Source organism: Vulpes lagopus, chromosome 11 (genome assembly GCF_018345385.1).
Source record: "Vulpes lagopus strain Blue_001 chromosome 11, ASM1834538v1, whole genome shotgun sequence".
NCBI lineage: Eukaryota > Metazoa > Chordata > Mammalia > Carnivora > Canidae > Vulpes > Vulpes lagopus.
This window is the reverse complement of record NC_054834.1, coordinates 93,337,287-93,356,460: the sequence shown is the minus strand read 5'-3', so window position 1 is coordinate 93,356,460 and position 19,174 is coordinate 93,337,287. Positions and strand designations below refer to the sequence as shown.

Below are 19,174 nucleotides of genomic sequence, written 5' to 3'. Positions count from 1 at the left end.
TTCTAATCGCGCTTTGGAATTTGTTGTGTGTGTAAGGTCTCCTTCATCTCAGCTTTCTTTGTTTCCCCTTATGAAACTCAGTTCTAATAAATGATTTTGTGCTGCAGGTCTTGAAACTCCAGGGAGATGTCAGATACAGAAAAACACTGATTACCAATGATGGGACAGCTCTTGGAGTTGGTAGTCCAGTTGGCATAACTGTTGATCCTGTTAATGGGTGAGTGTTCATAAATGACACATGTTTTCCATGCAGCACCATTCTTGTTAATATTATGCCTGATAAAATGGAAGATTTCAAAGTTAGGACCTTTTCTGATTTCATATGCCAACCCTTTGAAAAATACAGATCTGGATGAGAAAGAGAAATAACTCTGAATCATATTTAGCATGAAGGCTGTAATTTGTGTTTTGCTCTATGTTCTTTAAATTAGCAACACTGGACTAGATAACATTTGAAATAGAACTTGAAGGAAAAAAAAAAGAACTTGAAAGATTAGGAGGCTTCCCCTAAGTAGAGAATAGGGTGGAACTGGGGAGTGGTTCTTGAGGTCAAGTGAGCAGTGAAGGTGCAGAAGCATTTCAGTGTTTCGCATGAGGGCATAGAGGTCTGGAACCAGAGTGTCCAAGTTAGGGGTGGTTGACAAGATGGAAACTAAAGGCATCTGGGCACAAATCCTGGAAGGACTTTGAAGTCACCATGCTAAGGAGTTGCACTTTGTTCTTTTGAGAAATAAGGAGCCAGCTAGGAATTTGGAGGAAGGGAATGATAGAATCAAATTTGTATTTCAGAAAGATGGGTCAGGATCAGAGAGGAAGAGGCCAGAGGCAGGGAGACCAGTTAGGAGAAAGTGTTCAGCTAGGGAGAAGGTTTCTCAGCTAATGTCAGGTAGCTTAAATTTTTAGTGAACTCTGAAGTTTTGTGACCTCGTCCAGCAAACTTTTGGTAGCCTGGAATTTGAGAGGAGAAAGAAAATTATGACAGGAACTCAGGGCCAGAGATTAGCAAGATAAGCACAATGGGAGATGAGGAAAATAAATAAGGATGTTGCTAAAATGGTTATGCATTAGGTCCAGGCAGAGAGGGACTGAAGGTTTGGAAGTGCAGGCTCAAGTGCAGGCTTAAGAGTGAAGAACAGGCTCAATGGAAGAAATAAAATAGGAGCAGGGAAGAGATGGGAGAGTTTGGTCAAAGCAGAGAATGTCAAGAGTTTGAAAAATGAGAAGCAGGGAAGTTTAGACTTGAAGATGAGATTTCTGGGATGGAATGAAGGGGTTTGCAGGGGAAAGAGGATTAAAAGAGATAAAAACATTGTCTCCCTAGGCTATGGCAGCAGATGAGATAGAAAGGAATGGACACTTGGATTCAAATATAGAAGGTATGCCCACAAATGACATGGAAAACAACCCTTCATATATTTTAGTGAAGTTTTAACAAATTATGGATTTGGGAACTCTGTGTGACAATTAGGGTTTGTGGGTAATACTGCATTTTTCATCACAGAAGTCAGAAAAGAAAGTAGCTGGGCTTGTACTAGATGATCATTTGGAGAAAGATTAAATAACTGGCCTGAGAGGTGAGCAGGGAGGGACTTTTGACAACTCTTACATGAGCTTTGTCCTTCACAGTGCACAGTGTGTGATTCTTTAAAAGGGATTATTGACCATTGGTGTAGGCTTTTTCTTAGTCATAAGCTTCCAACCCATCCAACCCAGGTAAAGTATCCCTCACTAATGTAGGATGCTAGCATCCTATTTTAGATACCATTTAAATACCCTCTTCCCCAGTAATAGCTAGGAAATATATAGACATTGATAGAATGCCAGCTAAATACTCCTCCACTTTGCATGTCTCAAGATATTAGCATTTCAGACTTCCTCCATTGAATTGTGCACATTTTGAGGATGATAAATACACTTATTTTTTCCATTTATATATTGAATGAAACTGTCTGTTTTATGAAATGCCTGTGTTTTTCATGGTTATAGGAAACTATACTGGTCGGACCAAGGAACAGACAGTGGTGTTCCTGCCAAGATTGCAAGTGCTAACATGGATGGCACATTCCCAAAAGTTCTCTTCACTGGGAACCTTGAACACCTGGAGTTTATCACCCTTGATATCAAGGAGCAGAAACTCTACTGGGCTGTCACCAGCACAGGAGTGGTATGCATACCCTGTTGGTCTTTACTGCTGAGCTTGTGTGGCTGATACTGATTGTTCCTTGTCTGGCTGTGGTTCCTGAACAACCTCACTTGGCCACTTGGGCCACTTGGGCCAGTGTTTTATTGCCCTTTCTTGTAATAACCTTTTTCCCTAGAGCAAATATTGCCCTAGTTGAAGTGCCTTTTTTCTAGTATATCCCTAGTTCCTTATAGAATAATGTTCATTGCCTTTTCCCTCATCCTTTGCTTTTCTGTAAGATAAAATATTTCCATTTCTCATTTCTTCTTTGTCCTTTAAGAACCATTCAAGTTTTAGTGTTTTCAGTGCTTTTCTTTGAAAGTTCTCCAGGCTCTCCAGTTGTAAAGAATAAGGGAAAAAAATGTAACTACCAAGCTTTTGATTTGAACATGGCATCCCGTCCTAGCTACATGCTGTCTCTAAGGTCTTGACATGGTTGATGCATATGGGAAAACTCCCATAAAGGAAAACTCCCTTTAGTGGTAATTTTAACTCCAAGGTTGAGTTCATTATTTTCTGCAAGAAGAAGCAAAAACTATAGAATTTAATCCATTCACAGAAATAATGTTTGATCATCACTTCCATGCTTATGCAATTGAACTGGGACAAGGCACATTATAAGGTGCTCAGTCATAACTATTGGTCAGTTAAAATATTGCAATGGATGTTGTACTGAACGTGTGCCAGTCTCTCCCCTGCTTTTTAAATAGTGATTGCAGATCTGTTTTCCACATTGATACTCTCCGTAACATTGCACAGTAGGTTTGATTTTTCAGTTTGTTATCAGTTCAACGGTGCTAATTTCACTCCTAATACGTACATATAATGGTGACAAACTTTAAGGATCAAAAAGAAGTAGTGACGTGTGAAAGCACTTTGATGCCTGTATACAATGATGAAGGGGCTTTGTCACATGGTGTGATTTCTGTATACAACTTAGCATGTCCCAGACAGTGCCCACCACTCCTCTCCCTTCCTATTTCTGCATCTGCTCTGCTTTTCCAGATGTGTGTGAGCTTGTTGATGGTGTGACTCTCCATCTTGTCTCCCAGGTTAGAACCCTCATCTTTCCCCTCACTCTAATAACCATGTCCTTCTTTAATTATCACAAAATACTGGCAATCTGTCCTGTGCCTCTTTTCTCAGGTCCAGCCTTTCTCTGCCACCTCCTCCATACTAAGCCACTTCTCTTGAGCCGTGATCAGATGATGGCTGTCAGTAATAAACCTTAGTTATGTCATGGAGACATGTTGTCTTTATAAATCCATGACAAATAGGTTTGATCACTGCTCAGCCTAGAGGAGTAGCTCCAAACACTTAAGCTGAGCTTGGCCAGCTAATCTGGTCCTGATCACTACCTCTAAACCCCCTCCTAAGCTTATCTTCCCTGTGCTCTAGCTTTCTGGAACTTCTGTCAGTTTCTAGGGCATAACCTGCTCTTATAACTGTTGGATTGCCTTGTCCGGTGAGGTGGTGAGCCAAATCTCATTTATCTTTCTCACCAGTACTCAGCTGAGATTCTAGCCCAGAGGAGGCACTTGATACAGGTTTCTGGAATGAAATCAAACCACCTATGTCTATAGCTTATTTTTCGTCCAGAAGCAAACTTGTCATTTCCCATTAGGAACTTCATTTTTTTGTGAGTTCTTTATCCAGTTAATCAGAGTCATTTTGACTAAGACTTGTTACCGGTTCTAATATAACAGCACCACCTTTTGCTCCATTCAATCTTGATATCTTGTCATTGAATAAAACATGTTTCATAGTTCCATTGCAGGAATTGTTGGTGAGGATGTTAAATGGAGGGTCAGTCAGCTCCTCAGTAATGGTCTTTAGTTAGACAGTAAATGTGTTTCCTTGTCAGGAATATCACATGCAGGGACTAAAGAGGTTTAGTTCCCTTTTCTTCACCATGCCGTTTGAGAAAGTTGGTTGACTTCCTTGAGGTGCAACTTCATTATCAGTGAAATGGGCATAATGACATATAATTGTGATTATCAAATTAGAAAACAGATATGAAAAATCTCTCTCAAGGATAGAGTTCTGTATAGATGTGATGTATTATTATTAAGAAAATGTTAGTTTGCTGGAGGACAGGTGGGTGGGGGATGGGATAACTGGGTAATTGGCATTAAAAAGGGCACATCATGTCATGAGTGCTGGGTGTTATATGCCCCCAATGAATTACTGAATCCTACATCTGAAACTAATGATGTACTATATATTGGCTAATTGAATTTAAATTAAGAAAGAGAAATTAAAGAAAGAAAGAAAGAGAGAGAATGTTAGTTTTAAAAGTTTCTCTCATTTCACCGTGAATCAATCAATAATGAGAATTCTGATCTTCTAGATTGAAAGAGGAAACGTGGATGGTACAAATCGAATGATTCTGGTAAACCATCTTTCCCACCCCTGGGGAATTGCTGTCTATGATTCCTTCCTTTATTATACTGATGAACACTATGAGGTCATTGAAAGAGTTGACAAGGCCACTGGGGACAACAAAGTAGTCTTGAGAGAGAATATTCCAAATTTGAGGGGTCTTCGAGTTTATCACAGACATGGTAAGTATTTGTCACTGAAACATGCATTCATGAATGTACAATGTATATTTACACATCTATACACTTCATATATATATATATATATATATACACACACACACACATACACACACACACACACATGCCCACATACAGACCCATGTATATACACATGCATGCAAATTGAAATTACCCCAAATATTTAAAAAATTATAACCCTCTCATAAGCTTGTTTAAGTGTCAAAGACTAATCTGGCATCTGAAAGGCCAGGTTGACTTCAGAGTAAGCTTATTCCCATTCTTTCCCCATCATTTAAAATTCCTTACTTTGCTTTTTCTTCATAGCAGTCCCTGATATATTTATTATCTATCAGTTTATTTGTGTTTCTCATGAGAATGTAACCTCCTTAAGGACAGGCATTTTTGTCTATCTTGTTTCTTGCTGTATATCCAGTAACTAGATGAGCTTCTGGCACATTGAAGGTTGTCAGTAAACATTTGTTGGGTATCTGCTGGAAAAGTGGTAACAGGATAGAATTTTTATTTATTTTATTTTATTTATTTATTTATTTATTTATTTATTTATTTATTTATTTATGATAGTCACAGAGAGAGAGAGAGAGAGGCAGAGACACAGGCGGAGGAAGAAGCAGGCTCCATGCACCGGGAGCCCGATGTGGGATTCGATCCCAGGTCTCCAGGATCGCGCCCTGGGCCAAAGGCAGGCGCCAAACCGCTGCGCCACCCAAGGATCCCCAGGATAGAATTTTTAATCTTAAAAAGAATACTTGCCGTCTTCAACCTTTTTTTCATAGATAATCTAACTTTTGATTTCCCCCTTAAATTACCATTATGGCTTAGAGATTATTTTTTAGAGTTTTGACATATTTTATGGCTTTTAGTCTCTAACCAAAGCTTACTAAACAATTTGTTTGCTGTCTATAACCTAGATTTGTTAGTTGGCATTTGTTTTTATTGCATGTGAAAAAAACCTTTAAATGTTATTATTTGTTAATATTTTAAGTCAAATGCCGATCACATTGTTGATCATATAATTAAACTTATGACATTTTATTTTATTTTATTTTTTTTAAACATGTTTTTTTTTAATTGTTTAATTTTTATTTATTTATGATAGTCACAGAGAGAGAGAGAGAGAGACAGAGGCAGAGGGAGAAGCAGGCTCCATGCACCGGGAGCCCGATGTGGGATTCGATCCCGGGTCTCCAGGATCACGCCCTGGGCCAAAGGCAGGCAGCAAACCGCTGCACCACCCAGGGATCCCAACTTATGACATTTTAAATGCCAGGACATAAATCAAAAGGGTTAGAAAAATTAGAATTTCCATACTAACTTCCCTAATTCTTCTAATTCCTATATAGATTTGTGGGGCACCTGGGTGGCTCAGTGGGTTAAGTGTATGTCTTTGGCTAACATCATGATCCCAGAGTCCACAGGACTGAGCCCTGCATCAGGCTGCTCGTTCAACAGGGAGTCTACTTCTCCCTCTCCCCCTCCCTCTCCTCCTACTCATGCATTCTCTCCCTCTCTGTCTCTCAAATAAATAAATGCAATATTTTTAAAAACAATTCCTGTATGATTTGTGGAAGTAAAACAATTGATGTTCCATTCTCTAACTACCATATAACAATTCTGGTACCTTTATGTGTTGTTGTAGAAGCTATAGTCTCTTCTATGCTGTTTTTGTGTTGTTAATGCAGGTATTGTATTTTGCTATTGATTTTTATAATGAATTATGTGGTGACCCAATATAAGATATTTGAGATAGCATGTCAAGTATGTGAGGTCAAAAGTTATAAATTAATTTTGATTTCATTTAGATACATCCTCCAATGGCTGTAGCAACAATGTGAATGCCTGTCAGCAGCTTTGCCTGCCTATACCAGGAGGCTTATTCTCATGCGCCTGTGCCAGTGGAATGAAACTGAATCCTGATAATCGGACCTGTTCTCCATATAGCTCTTTTCTTGTTGTTTCAATGCTGTCCATAATCAGAGGCTTTAGCTTGGAATTTTCAGATCACTCAGAAGCCATGGTACCAGTGGCGGGCCAAGGTATGTAAACTCCAACAGAAGTAAGATTTCACTCTGTCTGGTGCCATGTTGAATTCTCGATTCCATAAAGCATTTCTCCACACTTGGATTCTGCATGTAATGAAGCTTGTCTTTCCCTTGAGATAAACTGGTTCTGCCTTGAATTGTTCTTAACCATTAGTGTACATCAGAATGGGAACCCAGATCTTGGTTCCATCTCCAGATTTTCTCATGTAGTAGTCTGGGATAGGGCTAGAGAATTTGCATTCCTAACAAATTCCCAGGGCATGGTGATGTTGCTGGTTCATGGACCATACTGAAAATGACAGGCCTAGAGCAAGATAGAATATAGCATGAGTTTGCAAGTAGTATGCAGAGTTCATGTTTTTAGAGTAACAGCTAATGGAGATTTGGGATCCGGGTTATACTATTTAGAACAGTAAGGAAGTAGACCATAATCTGGTTTCTTAATATGTATTTGATGAGTTGAAATAAATGAGTTGGCAGTATTAGAATCTCCTTAGATTTCTAATACTTAGAAAATACAGTTGTATTTTTGACAGTGTTTTATGTTTGTATACTGTGAACATAGAAAATGATCACTTGCTTCTTAGATGAACCAAGAGATTTCTAGATGTGTGTTACCACAAGGAGAACCAAGTGTTTACTCGCACCACAAGGAGTATGTCACAGGATATTGATAGAAATAAAAGAAAGAAAGGGAAGAAAAAAGGTGAAGGGAATGGAGGAATGGGAGAGATGGTCAGAAGAGGTGACAACACATATGGTGAAAGGAGTCAGGGAGTGTTTGGCACCACACATGCTCCTGACTAATGATTATATTTACAAATATTCAAGACTCATCTTTGTTTTCCTGTATCTTAAAAGTTATGGATCTAAGTTACTATCTTATAAAGGTATAAAATCAATTATATTTTTCTCCCAATTTTTCATTTTCAAAAAATTTAAATCAGAGAAGTTGAGAAAGAAAGGTACCCTGAATATCCTCATACCCTTCATTTAGATAAATTGTTAATATTTCAACATATTTGAACTCTCAGTATGAGTGTGTGTGTGTGTGTGTACTTGCACATACATATACATACATTTAGTGTTACTAGTTTCAAGTGTACAGTATAATGTGGACTCAAGTTTTTATTCATTTTTTTAAATTCAGTGTGTTACATTTACCACAATCACTCTTGACGCTCCTTTGGATTCATTTTGGCCAGATAGAATCTTTTGAAATGACTACCTGTATTTTTTGACACGATCCCATTAATGTTTGAGTGCTTCCTTGCTTCTGGGCATAAGAAGATCTTCTAGGCACCTTGTACCTTCCCCTCCCAAGCTTATAGTGAGCTGTTTCTCCCAGGAACCAGTTCTTATTTTGAGAAATGGCTTTTAGAAACCAACATCTGGGTGCTAGGTATGCTCATTGCAACTGAGAAATAGTTTTATTTTATAATGAGGGCATGGTCAGAGCAAGGGGTTGGGGATGATGGTATGAGAGGAAGGGAAGAAATTTAAAAGTTCTAGTTCCAGTTATAGCATTGTTTAATGATCTTTTCTTAAATGTTTCAGGACGAAATGCGCTGCATGTGGATGTTGATGTATCTTCTGGCTTCATTTATTGGTGTGATTTTAGCAGTTCTATGACATCTCGTAATGCAATCCGTAGAATCAAACCCAATGGGTCTGGTTTTACAAACATTGTTACACATGGGATAGGAGAAAATGGAGTTCGGGGTATTGCAGTGGATTGGGTAGCAGGTGGGTAAGCTATATAGTGATTTTATTGAAAAGTCTTTTTGTGTTTGCATTTTATTTTATACTTGAAAAAAGTATAATCAGTTTAATCTGACACTATGTATACTACAAATCTATTTTTCTAGATAATTATTGGTATTAAGATAAATTGAATTATGCTTTTAGACCAAGGTGTATGTCTATTAAGTTAATGATCAGGTGTTTCATTGGACAGATTCATAATAGCTAATTCATTTCCTTCTATTAACATAATCAAAAGTAGGCAAAATGGCTAGAAAAATTATGTTGATTTTTTTTCACATTTAGAGTAGCACCTAATTTCTAAATTAAAAATGTCTAAAATTTTCAAGTAGAAAGGGATATTACAATAAGTGAACCATGAAATGACATTTATTTTAAAGCTCAGCAATTTTAGTTAACAAATTCTTAATTGCTTCGTCTTGTTCATATATAAAAACTCTTTGATCATTAGGCATTTCCTTTATTGTAATTATATTGAAATGCCCGACCCAGTATTACATTAACTTAGTTGTTTTGATTCATGTACTGAATTTTGTTAATTTTATTTCTATTTTTTAATAATGACATACACAGCATCTATTTATTAATATTCTAAACAACTCTAGGAATACAAATATGATCTCCAGGAGGTAAGAGGACCCCCTATCACTGACTTATTCCCTCATTAACCATTGTTGAAGCTCCCACAAACTCTGCGTGATTATAACCCCTGAATCTCCTTTGATGTGCAAAGACATTGAATTGGTTGGTAATTATCCTCACATATGGCTTGATATATTCGAACTCTTGCATAGCAAAATCACCTGCTGTTTTTTAATTTTAATTTTTAATATTTTAAAAATTTTAATTAAATTCCAATTAGTTAACATACAGTGTAATATTAGTTTTATGAATGATACACTAAGAATCAAATGTAGTAAATGTATTATAGTTTTGAGACTATGATCCTATTCTATAAAAATAGGTATCATTGTGTGTTAATCAGGTTTGGTAAGTAGATATCACTTAGAAATATTAAAATATATTATGAAAATCTAGGTACTATAATAAGGGTTTATTCTAAGTAATAAATATCATAGTATGGTTAGATAAGGCTTTAACTGGATTCCTAAATCCCATTTCTGATTACAAATTCCTTTATCACTTCTGAGAATATAGCTAAAGCAGGAGTCTATGGCCTATGGACCAAATGCAGCCCACTGGCTGTTTTTTCACCCACAGTTTTATTAAGAAATAATTGACACATATCACTGTGTAAATTTAAGGCATACAGCATCATGGTTTGATTTACATATATTGTTAAATGGTTAGCACAATAGGTACAACTAACATCCACTGTCTCATATGGATACAATAGAAAGGAAAGAAAGAAGAAAAGAAAAAATTTTTTTCTTGTAATGAAAACTCTTAGGATTTACTTTCTTAACCACTTTCAAATATGCTATCCATCAATGTTAACTATAGTCATTATGTTGTACATCGTTAGTACTTATTTTTTTTATAACTAGAGATTTGTGCTTTTGGACCATGCCTATTTTTGTGAGGAAGGTTTTACTAGAACACAGCTGTGCCTATTTGTCTATGGCTGCTTTTCATGTTTACAATGGCAGACCTGAGTACTTGTGAAAGAAACCATATGCTCTATGAAGCCTAAAATATTTACTATCTGGCCCTTTACAGAAAAAGTTTGCCAAACCTGGATGAAAGGATTTGAATATATAAAGGGTAGATCAGTAGCATATTGCATATTGGCCTGATATCTCCAGAGTAATTTTGACTCACACAAAAATAAATGTTCCCTGGTAGCAGAATTGACCATTCAACAATAGGCTTTTGACTACGTGGAATCAGTATGGGATCACTCTACTCATTCTACTGTCTTCATACCATTGTGTTTTTATTCTAGCATTTGCATCACTGTGTAATGTCCAAAGACAAATGGGCTTTTGCTTTGGTGGCTCAGAGGGTTCATATGATGAAAACAGCTACACTAGTCAGACTAGCCTATTAACTTATGTTAATACACAGAGGCACTTGACACCACTAATAGGCTGAGAAGCTGCTAGCTTTCCCTCTTTGCTCCTTTCATCATGTTTGGAGTATAATTTATGCCATAAAAACGTGTATGAGAATCTCTGGAGATTTAAGTGTTAAACATTCAGGTGGGAGAGGAAGGACATTCTTTCTTTAAAATTTTTTAAAGATTTTATTTATTCATGAGAGAGAGAGAGAGAGAGAGAGAGGCAGAGACACAGGCAGAGGGAGAAACAGGCTCCATGCAGGGAGCCTGATGTGGGACTCGATCCCAGGTCCCCAGGATCATGGTCTGGGCTGAAGACGGAGCTAAACTGCTGAGCTACCCAGGCTGCCCGAGGAAAGACATTCTGGGAAAAAAATTTTCAGTTGAAAGTGGGTTATGATGCTTGCTATGAATTCTAATCTGCTTTAGAAGCTGAAGACAGTCACTTTCTCTTTAAATTTGAAGGAGAAACTTTTTTAAAGGTTTATTTATTTGAGAGAGAGACAGTGTGTGGGAGTAGGGGAAGGGCAGTGGGGAGGGAGAGACTCTCAAGCAGACTCATTTACCCATGTGGGTCTTGAGGCAGGGCTCAATCTCATGACCCTGAGACCATGACCTGAGCTGAAACCAAGAGTTGGACAGTCAACCGACTGAGCTGAGCCACCCAGGCAGCCTGAAACAATTTTAGTTCCTAAGAGAAATTTTTCCAAGTCTAAACTGAGTTATTTATTATCATGTAAAAGATAACATTTACTGACAAAACCTCAGCCTTATATATTTTGTTCTGAATTTGAAAATATTCCCTCTTTTTCCTTCTTGGTTTTGCATTTATCAGCACGTTCTTCCATTTTCTGCAGGAAATCTTTATTTCACCAATGCTTTCGTGTCTGAAACACTGATAGAAGTTCTGCGGATCAATACCACTTACCGCCGTATTCTCCTTAAAGCCACAGCAGATAGGCCCAGAGATATTGTTGTAGACCCCAAGAACAGGTATCTCTTCTGGGCTGACTATGGGCAAAGCCCAAAGATTGAACGTTCTTTTCTTGATTGTACCAATCGAACTGTGCTTGTATCAGAAGGCATTGTCACACCACGGGGCTTGGCAGTAGACCATAGCAATGGCTACATTTACTGGGTTGATGATTCTTTAGATATAATTGCAAGGATTGGTATTGAGGCAGAGGAAACTGAAGTGATTCGTTATGGCAGTCGTTACCCAACTCCTTATGCCATCACTGTTTTTGGAAATTCTATCATATGGGTAGACAGGAATTTAAAAAAAATCTTCCAAGCTAGCAAGGAACCAAATAGCAGTGAGCCACCAACAGTGATAAGGGACAATCTCAATTGGCTAAGAGATGTGACCATCTTCGACCAGAGTGTTCAGCCCCGATCACCAGCTGAGGTCAACAACAACCCTTGCTTGGAAAATAATGGTGGATGCACCCATTTCTGCTTTGCTCTGCCTGGATTGGACACTGCAAAATGTGGCTGTGCTTTTGGAACTCTAGAAGGTAATGGCAAGAGCTGTGCCATGCCATCAGAAAATTTCCTCATCTTTGCCTTGGAAAACACCTTGAGAAGCTTACATTTGGACCCTGAGGTTCATAGCCCACCTTTCCAAGCAATAAGTGTGGATAGAGTTGCTGTAGACCTAGCCTATGATGGCCTAAGTAACAGAATCTACTTCACACAATCATTAGAATCTGGAAACAGTCGGATTTCATACGTCAGTCTAAATTCAGGGACCAGATCACCCACTGCTGTTATTTCAGGTAAGGGCACTCCAGGAGCAGCTTATCTTGGAAGTTGACACAATGTAATCAAAACATGTGGATGACCCCAGGGGTTCTGAAATGCTTTTTAGGACTCTTAATGCCTTTGTATGTGTTTGTTGGTGTATGTCCAGGTAAGGGGAATCCTGATGGCATTGCCTTTGACTGGATCAATAGAAGAATATATTACAGTGACTACACCAACCAGACAATTAACTCCATGGCGGAGGACGGGTCTCAGCGCACTGTGATAGCCCACGTTTCAAAACCAAGAGCAATTGTATTAGATCCTTGCCGAGGGTATGCCACCGTCTTGTTTTTCATACTTTCTATATGCTTATTTCTGGAGGGAGTGGGGCCTGAAATTAGGTTATGTTCATAGACAGCCAACATTTTATGGACTTGAAACTCTGTAGTTATATATTCAAGGGTGAAAGAACATGAGTAACTTTGGGAAGTAATACCTGTTGTTGCTAGAGAGGTTGGCTGTGTAATAGGAATTACTGCTCTTACTCAGTAAGTTTTAGGAAGTTTTGTGGGTGATGATAGGGTTTCATTTGGTATATTAATGTGAAATTTGCAGTTAAAGAAGACTGCCATTTTTTTTTTTAACTAAAAGGTGTGGGGTTCCTGGTGGTGAACTAATTATGACTCCTTTTGATGACTAGGTACATGTACTGGACTGACTGGGGTACTAATGCCAAAATTGAGAGAGCCACACTGGGAGGAAATTTCCGGGTACCTATTGTGAACAGCAGCCTGGTATGGCCCAATGGGCTCACTCTGGACTACGAAAATGATCTTCTTTACTGGGCAGATGCCAGTCTGTACGTTCTTTCATTATTTTTGTGGGTGTTGATAAGAAGAGTTCTTGCTTCCACTTTCAGAGGAGGGATTTGCATAATGTGATGAAAATATAATATGCCAAATAGATATGGCCAAAATGTAGAATCACAGTTTTATGAACCATATTCTAGCTTGGTGAATGTACTTGTGAAAATTGATCTATCATGAGATTGAATAATTATGAACTAGAAGGCATCTAAAGATACATTACTAGATGAGTTAATTTCAATTATAATTACAAATGTAATCACTCAATTTATAATCTCCAAGCCCCATGTAACTATCATAAAATAGAATATCTTTTAAATGCACATTGTTATTAAGTGTCCTCTGGGCTTTAGTCTTCAGTTAAAAACATTTTCCTTTAGTCTTTAACTATGGTCATCTCAGCCAATTTCATAGTGTTTTCCTTTCTAACTCTAATTTTATATGTAACTTCTTTAAGTAGCCCTGAAATCACTCATATTCCAATCATCCTAATGGAATAGTTGAAAAGATGAGATGATTTCTTTTATTATTGCTGGTGTCTACATATCAGGAATCTTAACTTTGCTTATTTTCTTAAGATTTTGGTCTTCTGCTTGTGACACTAGCACCTAACAATCTCATCTTTTCTTCATCTTCTCATTTGAAGCAAGCAATGATGTTTAGTGTCTAAATTTGGATCATTATAGGTAAATACCTCTGGGTACTAGGTAAATGACAAATCGAGAAAGTCCTTAAGGGAGTGGGAAGGAAAATGTAATTCATATTTTATTGAGTGACTATTATTGCTAAACACCGAGTTCCATGCATTGTATGTATTATTTCATAATTTTCTCCTATTTTAAATTTCAGCTTGGTTCCCTTTGTAGGATTACTTATAGGTTAGATTAATATTTGGAAATCAGTGATTTTGTAGGCCATTGTTTGATATGCAAATGAAGACTCCCATCATCAGATGAAACTTTTCTTCCTGCCATATGCTGCTCTTGAAAAGAAAATTGGGGTCTTGCGTGAAGGAATGGTTAGGCCCAGGCAGTGGGCTGCCATTTGAAAGACTTAGTCTTTCTGGATTCCAACATTTTGTTTTTTACTTCATTTTAGGCAGAAGATTGAACGTAGCACTCTAACAGGCACGCAGCGTGAGGTCATTGTCAACACAGCCTTTCATCCTTTTAGCTTGACTCTCTATGGCCAGTATATTTATTGGACTGACTGGAACACAAAAAGAATTTACCGAGCTAACAAATATGATGGGTCAGGTCAGACAGCAATGACCATGAGTTTTCCCTTCCGGCCTAATGGTATTCGTGTTGTCGTGAAGAACCAACAGCAGCAATGTAGCAATCCTTGCAGCGAGTTTAATGGGGGCTGCAGTCATATTTGTGCACCAGGTAAGGCATTGCCCACAAAGAATGAATCATGTAGAATAATAATGATGATGCTTGGTAGGGAAGGCTTAGAGATATTCAGCTCTAACAGGACAAAAAAATTCCAGATTCTCCTTGATTTCAGAGTAATTTGTAAAATAGATTTGGGGGTTTATATGTTTAGAGGAAGACTTTAACAGGTTTCTTTTCTATTTGATATGGAGCCCTCTTATGAAGGCAATTTTAACTCAAGCTTGGTGGAAAAAAAATGAAAGATGGGGTCTTTGGCTGCCAAACTTCATGACTCATAAAAATTCCCAACAATGAGCTTACCTCCCTTATGAAAGGATCTAGTTCTTCCACTTAGGAGGTACTATTTATAGTTTGAAATATTTCTGATGATATTTTAAAGTGTGGCATTATGATTCATTGTGTATTTTATAGATGGCAACTGATTCATAGGAAGATGCATCTTTTGATACTATTGCTTTATAGATTTTGCTAAGGAGTGAGAATCATTTCTATGTTTCAGTGTAGGGAAGAGCTAGTTGTTAAAAATTAGGGTGACTTAGCCATGTTTATTAGAATTGATGGGTTTTTTTTTCATTCTGAGTAAAACATTCAGAATATAGTTGAGAGGCTGATGGGAAGAGTTTCTATGGCATGTCTTCTAGTGCCTTTAATATAGAAATATTGCCACTGCTATTCTGGAAGAGAAAATATGAATGATTGCTACATAAATTTTCGCTTTTTGGGCCAACTTTTATTCAGGTCCAAATGGTGCTGAGTGCCAATGTCCACATGAGGGCCACTGGTATCTGGCCAACAACAAAAAACACTGCATTGTGGACAATGGTACACGATGTGATAGTTCCAAGTTCACCTGCCTCAATGGGCACTGCATCTTGGAGCAATGGAAATGTGACAATGATAATGACTGTGGTGATGGCAGTGATGAGCTGGAAAGCGTCTGTGGTGAGTTGGACTCTTGGAGCTTTCATTAGGAGGTAAACTTGTCTTTATGCCAAGTGTTTGGTACAGAATCCTGCTGTATGTGAATAGGTTTGAATTTTGTATCTATGTGTCCTGTTAGAATTGAAAACATTTAGTCCAAGAATTCAGACTGTTTAATCACATATAAGCTGTTACACATGTCAGGGAATAGTGTATGATGCTTTATTAGGAAGCACCTCTGTAGTGGTTTTGAGCAAAGATGCTGGATTGAAATCTTTGTTATGCCATTTATAATGTGTGTAGCCATTGGAAAGTTCCCTATCTGAGCCTCAGACACCTCATCTGTTAGATGGATCTATTACTAAAATTTCTGGGAGGAGTGAGAGAAATATATGAAAGACATAGCATGGGCCTTGGTGCGTGTTAAGCATGACTTAGCATGGAACTAAGAGCTCTAACAGGTGATTGTTATCATTTTATTAATTTTCATAGCAGAAGGATCCCTAAAAATTTATTGAAATCAGTGTTCAGCTTCCATCCAGATGGGGTGGGTAAAACACTAGAAGTTAGCTACATTTTTCCAATAGGCTGTGTAAGGGGCTAAGAGTTTTATTTTCCCCTAGGAAATTGTGTTTGTATGCTTTTCTGTGATTGGGATAAAATTTTAAATTGAGATGAGAGAGAAATGAAGTTAACTCTGACATTTGCTTAAAATATCTAATTTGCTCAAAAAAAAGTATACAACCTATTTTGTTTAATCTAATTGAAAGTTTATCTCACTTTGCACGCAGTCCGTTTTTGCAGCCATTTTTGCTTTAGAAGGTAAACTCAAAGTATCCCTTTCATTTGATTGTATTTTTTTTTTTTTAGAAACTAGGATGATGCTTTAATCTATGTTCTTTCTTCTTCTTAGCATTTCATACGTGCCAGCCGACAGCCTTCACTTGCGCCAATGGGCGATGCGTCCAGTATCATTACCGCTGTGACCACTACAATGACTGTGGTGACAATAGTGATGAGGCAGGGTGCCTGTTCAGGGAATGTAATGCCACTGTGGAGTTTACCTGCAGTAACAGAAGGTGCATTCCTCTTCAGTTTGTCTGCAACGGCATTAACAACTGCCATGATAATGATACCTCAGATGAGAAAAATTGCTGTAAGTTCAACAAGTATTTATTGTGCTTTGGGGTCTGAAATCTTGTGTGTGTGTGTGTGTGTGTGTGTGTGTGTGTGTGTGTGTTTTGATTTCTTGAGTCTCTTTCACCTCATGGGAGATCATTGCTTTCTGGAAAAAAAAAAGTATTCATCTAGAACATCGATTTCATTTTAATATATTCTGCTAAATGGTTTTTAAAAACAGCTCTAATATGAATTATTCACCCTACATTTATGGACCCACATGACCATTGAATATTTTATCCTCAAATATTTTATCCTTAGTTTACATATATGCCACACTAAAAATTCACTTGACAAAATTTTTTATTGTTTTAAAAGTATCAATAGTTACTGACAAATACTATTGCCTAAATGTGTTGTGGTTAATGTCTGTTATGCATAAAACTATACAGCGTGGTGTTGACTGTCATGATTTCTTTCTTTCATTTTTTGGTAAATTGTTTCATTTATTTCTCTGAAATTTCTGGGATTTGCACCTCAGCATCCAGGGAAAATCAAAGAGCAGTGCATAAATTTGAATACATTTTCAATTTGGATATATCTCCATGCTCTGCTGCTTTTATAGGGAGAGTTACATACAATATTTATTTGGATATGCCTTTTAAAAGAACTCCTTCTTATGGAAAATTTCAAACATATACCGAAGTAGAAAGAATGGTAAAATGCAGGCATCCATTACTCAACTTCAACATTTATCAACAATTGGTCTATTTGTTTCATCCATTTCCCCTGACTTTTTTTTTCCTGAGTGTTATAAAGCAACTCTCAGACATGCATGTCACTTATGAAGATATTTTGAAAACCAACTACCAGGCCATTATGATGCCTGGCAAAACTGACAATACTTACTTGAATACTCAATCCAAATTTGAATGTTATCATTATTCCCAAAATGTCTTTATGCAGTTGCTCTGTTATATTACCATTCAGACAAGGTCTACACATGGATTTTGATGATTATGGCTCTTAAATCTCTTTTATACCTTAGCAGTGGCTTTATTTTTTTTTTTAAAGCCATTGATTTATCCTGTGGATCTCCCACATTCTGGATTTGACTAATTGCTTAATTGAGCCATTTATTTTGTCCTTATTTCCTACTAACTGGAATTTGTACCTAGAGGTCTGATTACATTAGGTTCAATTCTTTGAGTAAGAATTCTCCATAGGTGGAACTGTATATTGCCTGTTGCATCACATCATGAAACACATAATACTTGGTTGTTCCACATTAAGTAATGATAAAATTAATTAGTGGATTTAGGAGTCAGCTTGAATCATCCCTTAAGAACTTTCCATTAACCTGTTACCCAGTGGTTTTAGCATACATTAACATATTTTAGAAATCCATTATTTCTTTAAGAGTTACAAACTAAGCGTTTAAAATTCTGTTATTCCTTCTACATATATTAGGTAAAGTTCCATAAAGAAGAAATTTTCCTTATCAGCTATTTTGTTACTCTGAAGTATAATTCTGTGAGATAAATGCTTGATTCTTTCCCTTTGTCAGTTTTCGGAGTAATGAGTTGGTGACCGATGAGTACTAATTTTTGTCCTGTTTTTAGTATTAGACTAATGGATTTTTACATATTTGAATTTTAGTGCAGTAAAGTCATTTAGTCTTTTTGGCACTCAGCTTCACTATCTTAGGCCAGTGGGAGCTCTGTTAAGTTGGGTCCTCTGTTATTTTGACATGGCACATTGCTGTCCATTTCCTACCTGAGACCTGGAAAGAGACCTCATTCCTTCTGTTGATTTAGAGATTACCAGAGTGTTGAGTTGCCCGTTCATATTTGGCTCTCATTTCAGGGCTTTTCAGTATACAGAGGTAGGAAATACAATTTTTTAAGAAAAAGTGTATATTAGTCTTTCCTATTTTAATTTAAGATTATAATTTTTTAACTTAGATTTTATAATTCTGTCTCTTTTATGCTTAAAATATTGGTTTCTGATGACATTAGGACATTTACTTATTTGCTTTATTCTACCATAATTTTGAAATACCTATAATTTCAAAATAACCACACGAGTAATACTATTACCAATAAATCTACTAATCATAATTTAAGATTTTTAGGTCCTTTTTGTTCTTAGATTATGTCCTGCGATGTAGACAGAATAATGGTTTTAAAGTCACTTGAATAATTTATTCTCTGAATGATTATGCTATTAACTTGATGTAGCATTTGCTTCTATTACCATTTCCAAATTTTAAGAATTGGTTTCCTTTTTCCATTTTTATTTCATTGTTATTTATACAAAGTAATATACATGGTCCCATGGTCAAAATTATATGATCAGTATATTCACAGCAGTCTTTCCTTCTTATCTTCTCAATCTATCCAAAGGGTATCCACCTTCTTCCCCTTAGCCTTCTTTCCTTTCAGTATCTTGAATAGCTAGAGGAGAGATTCATTATTGGCTTTTAATCGTGCTTTATTTCTGTTAACAAGGTATGCTGGAGATTTGTACTGTCAT

General features: G+C 37.0%; 1 protein-coding gene across 2 annotated transcripts in view; it reads left to right on the top strand.

Moving 5' to 3' along the window:
- Window positions 1-19,174, top strand: part of LRP2 (LDL receptor related protein 2) — a 197,591-nt gene that overhangs the window by 117,885 nt on the left and 60,532 nt on the right. For both annotated transcript variants that reach the window (XM_041774050.1, XM_041774051.1), the window contains 11 exons: window positions 108-217; window positions 1,987-2,164; window positions 4,533-4,746; window positions 6,567-6,800; window positions 8,364-8,552; window positions 11,448-12,368; window positions 12,503-12,668; window positions 13,037-13,195; window positions 14,301-14,590; window positions 15,338-15,541; window positions 16,434-16,676. In XM_041774050.1, coding sequence (XP_041629984.1) covers window positions 108-217; window positions 1,987-2,164; window positions 4,533-4,746; window positions 6,567-6,800; window positions 8,364-8,552; window positions 11,448-12,368; window positions 12,503-12,668; window positions 13,037-13,195; window positions 14,301-14,590; window positions 15,338-15,541; window positions 16,434-16,676 — 2,908 coding nt within the window. The remainder of the gene's footprint in view (window positions 1-107; window positions 218-1,986; window positions 2,165-4,532; window positions 4,747-6,566; window positions 6,801-8,363; window positions 8,553-11,447; window positions 12,369-12,502; window positions 12,669-13,036; window positions 13,196-14,300; window positions 14,591-15,337; window positions 15,542-16,433; window positions 16,677-19,174) is intronic.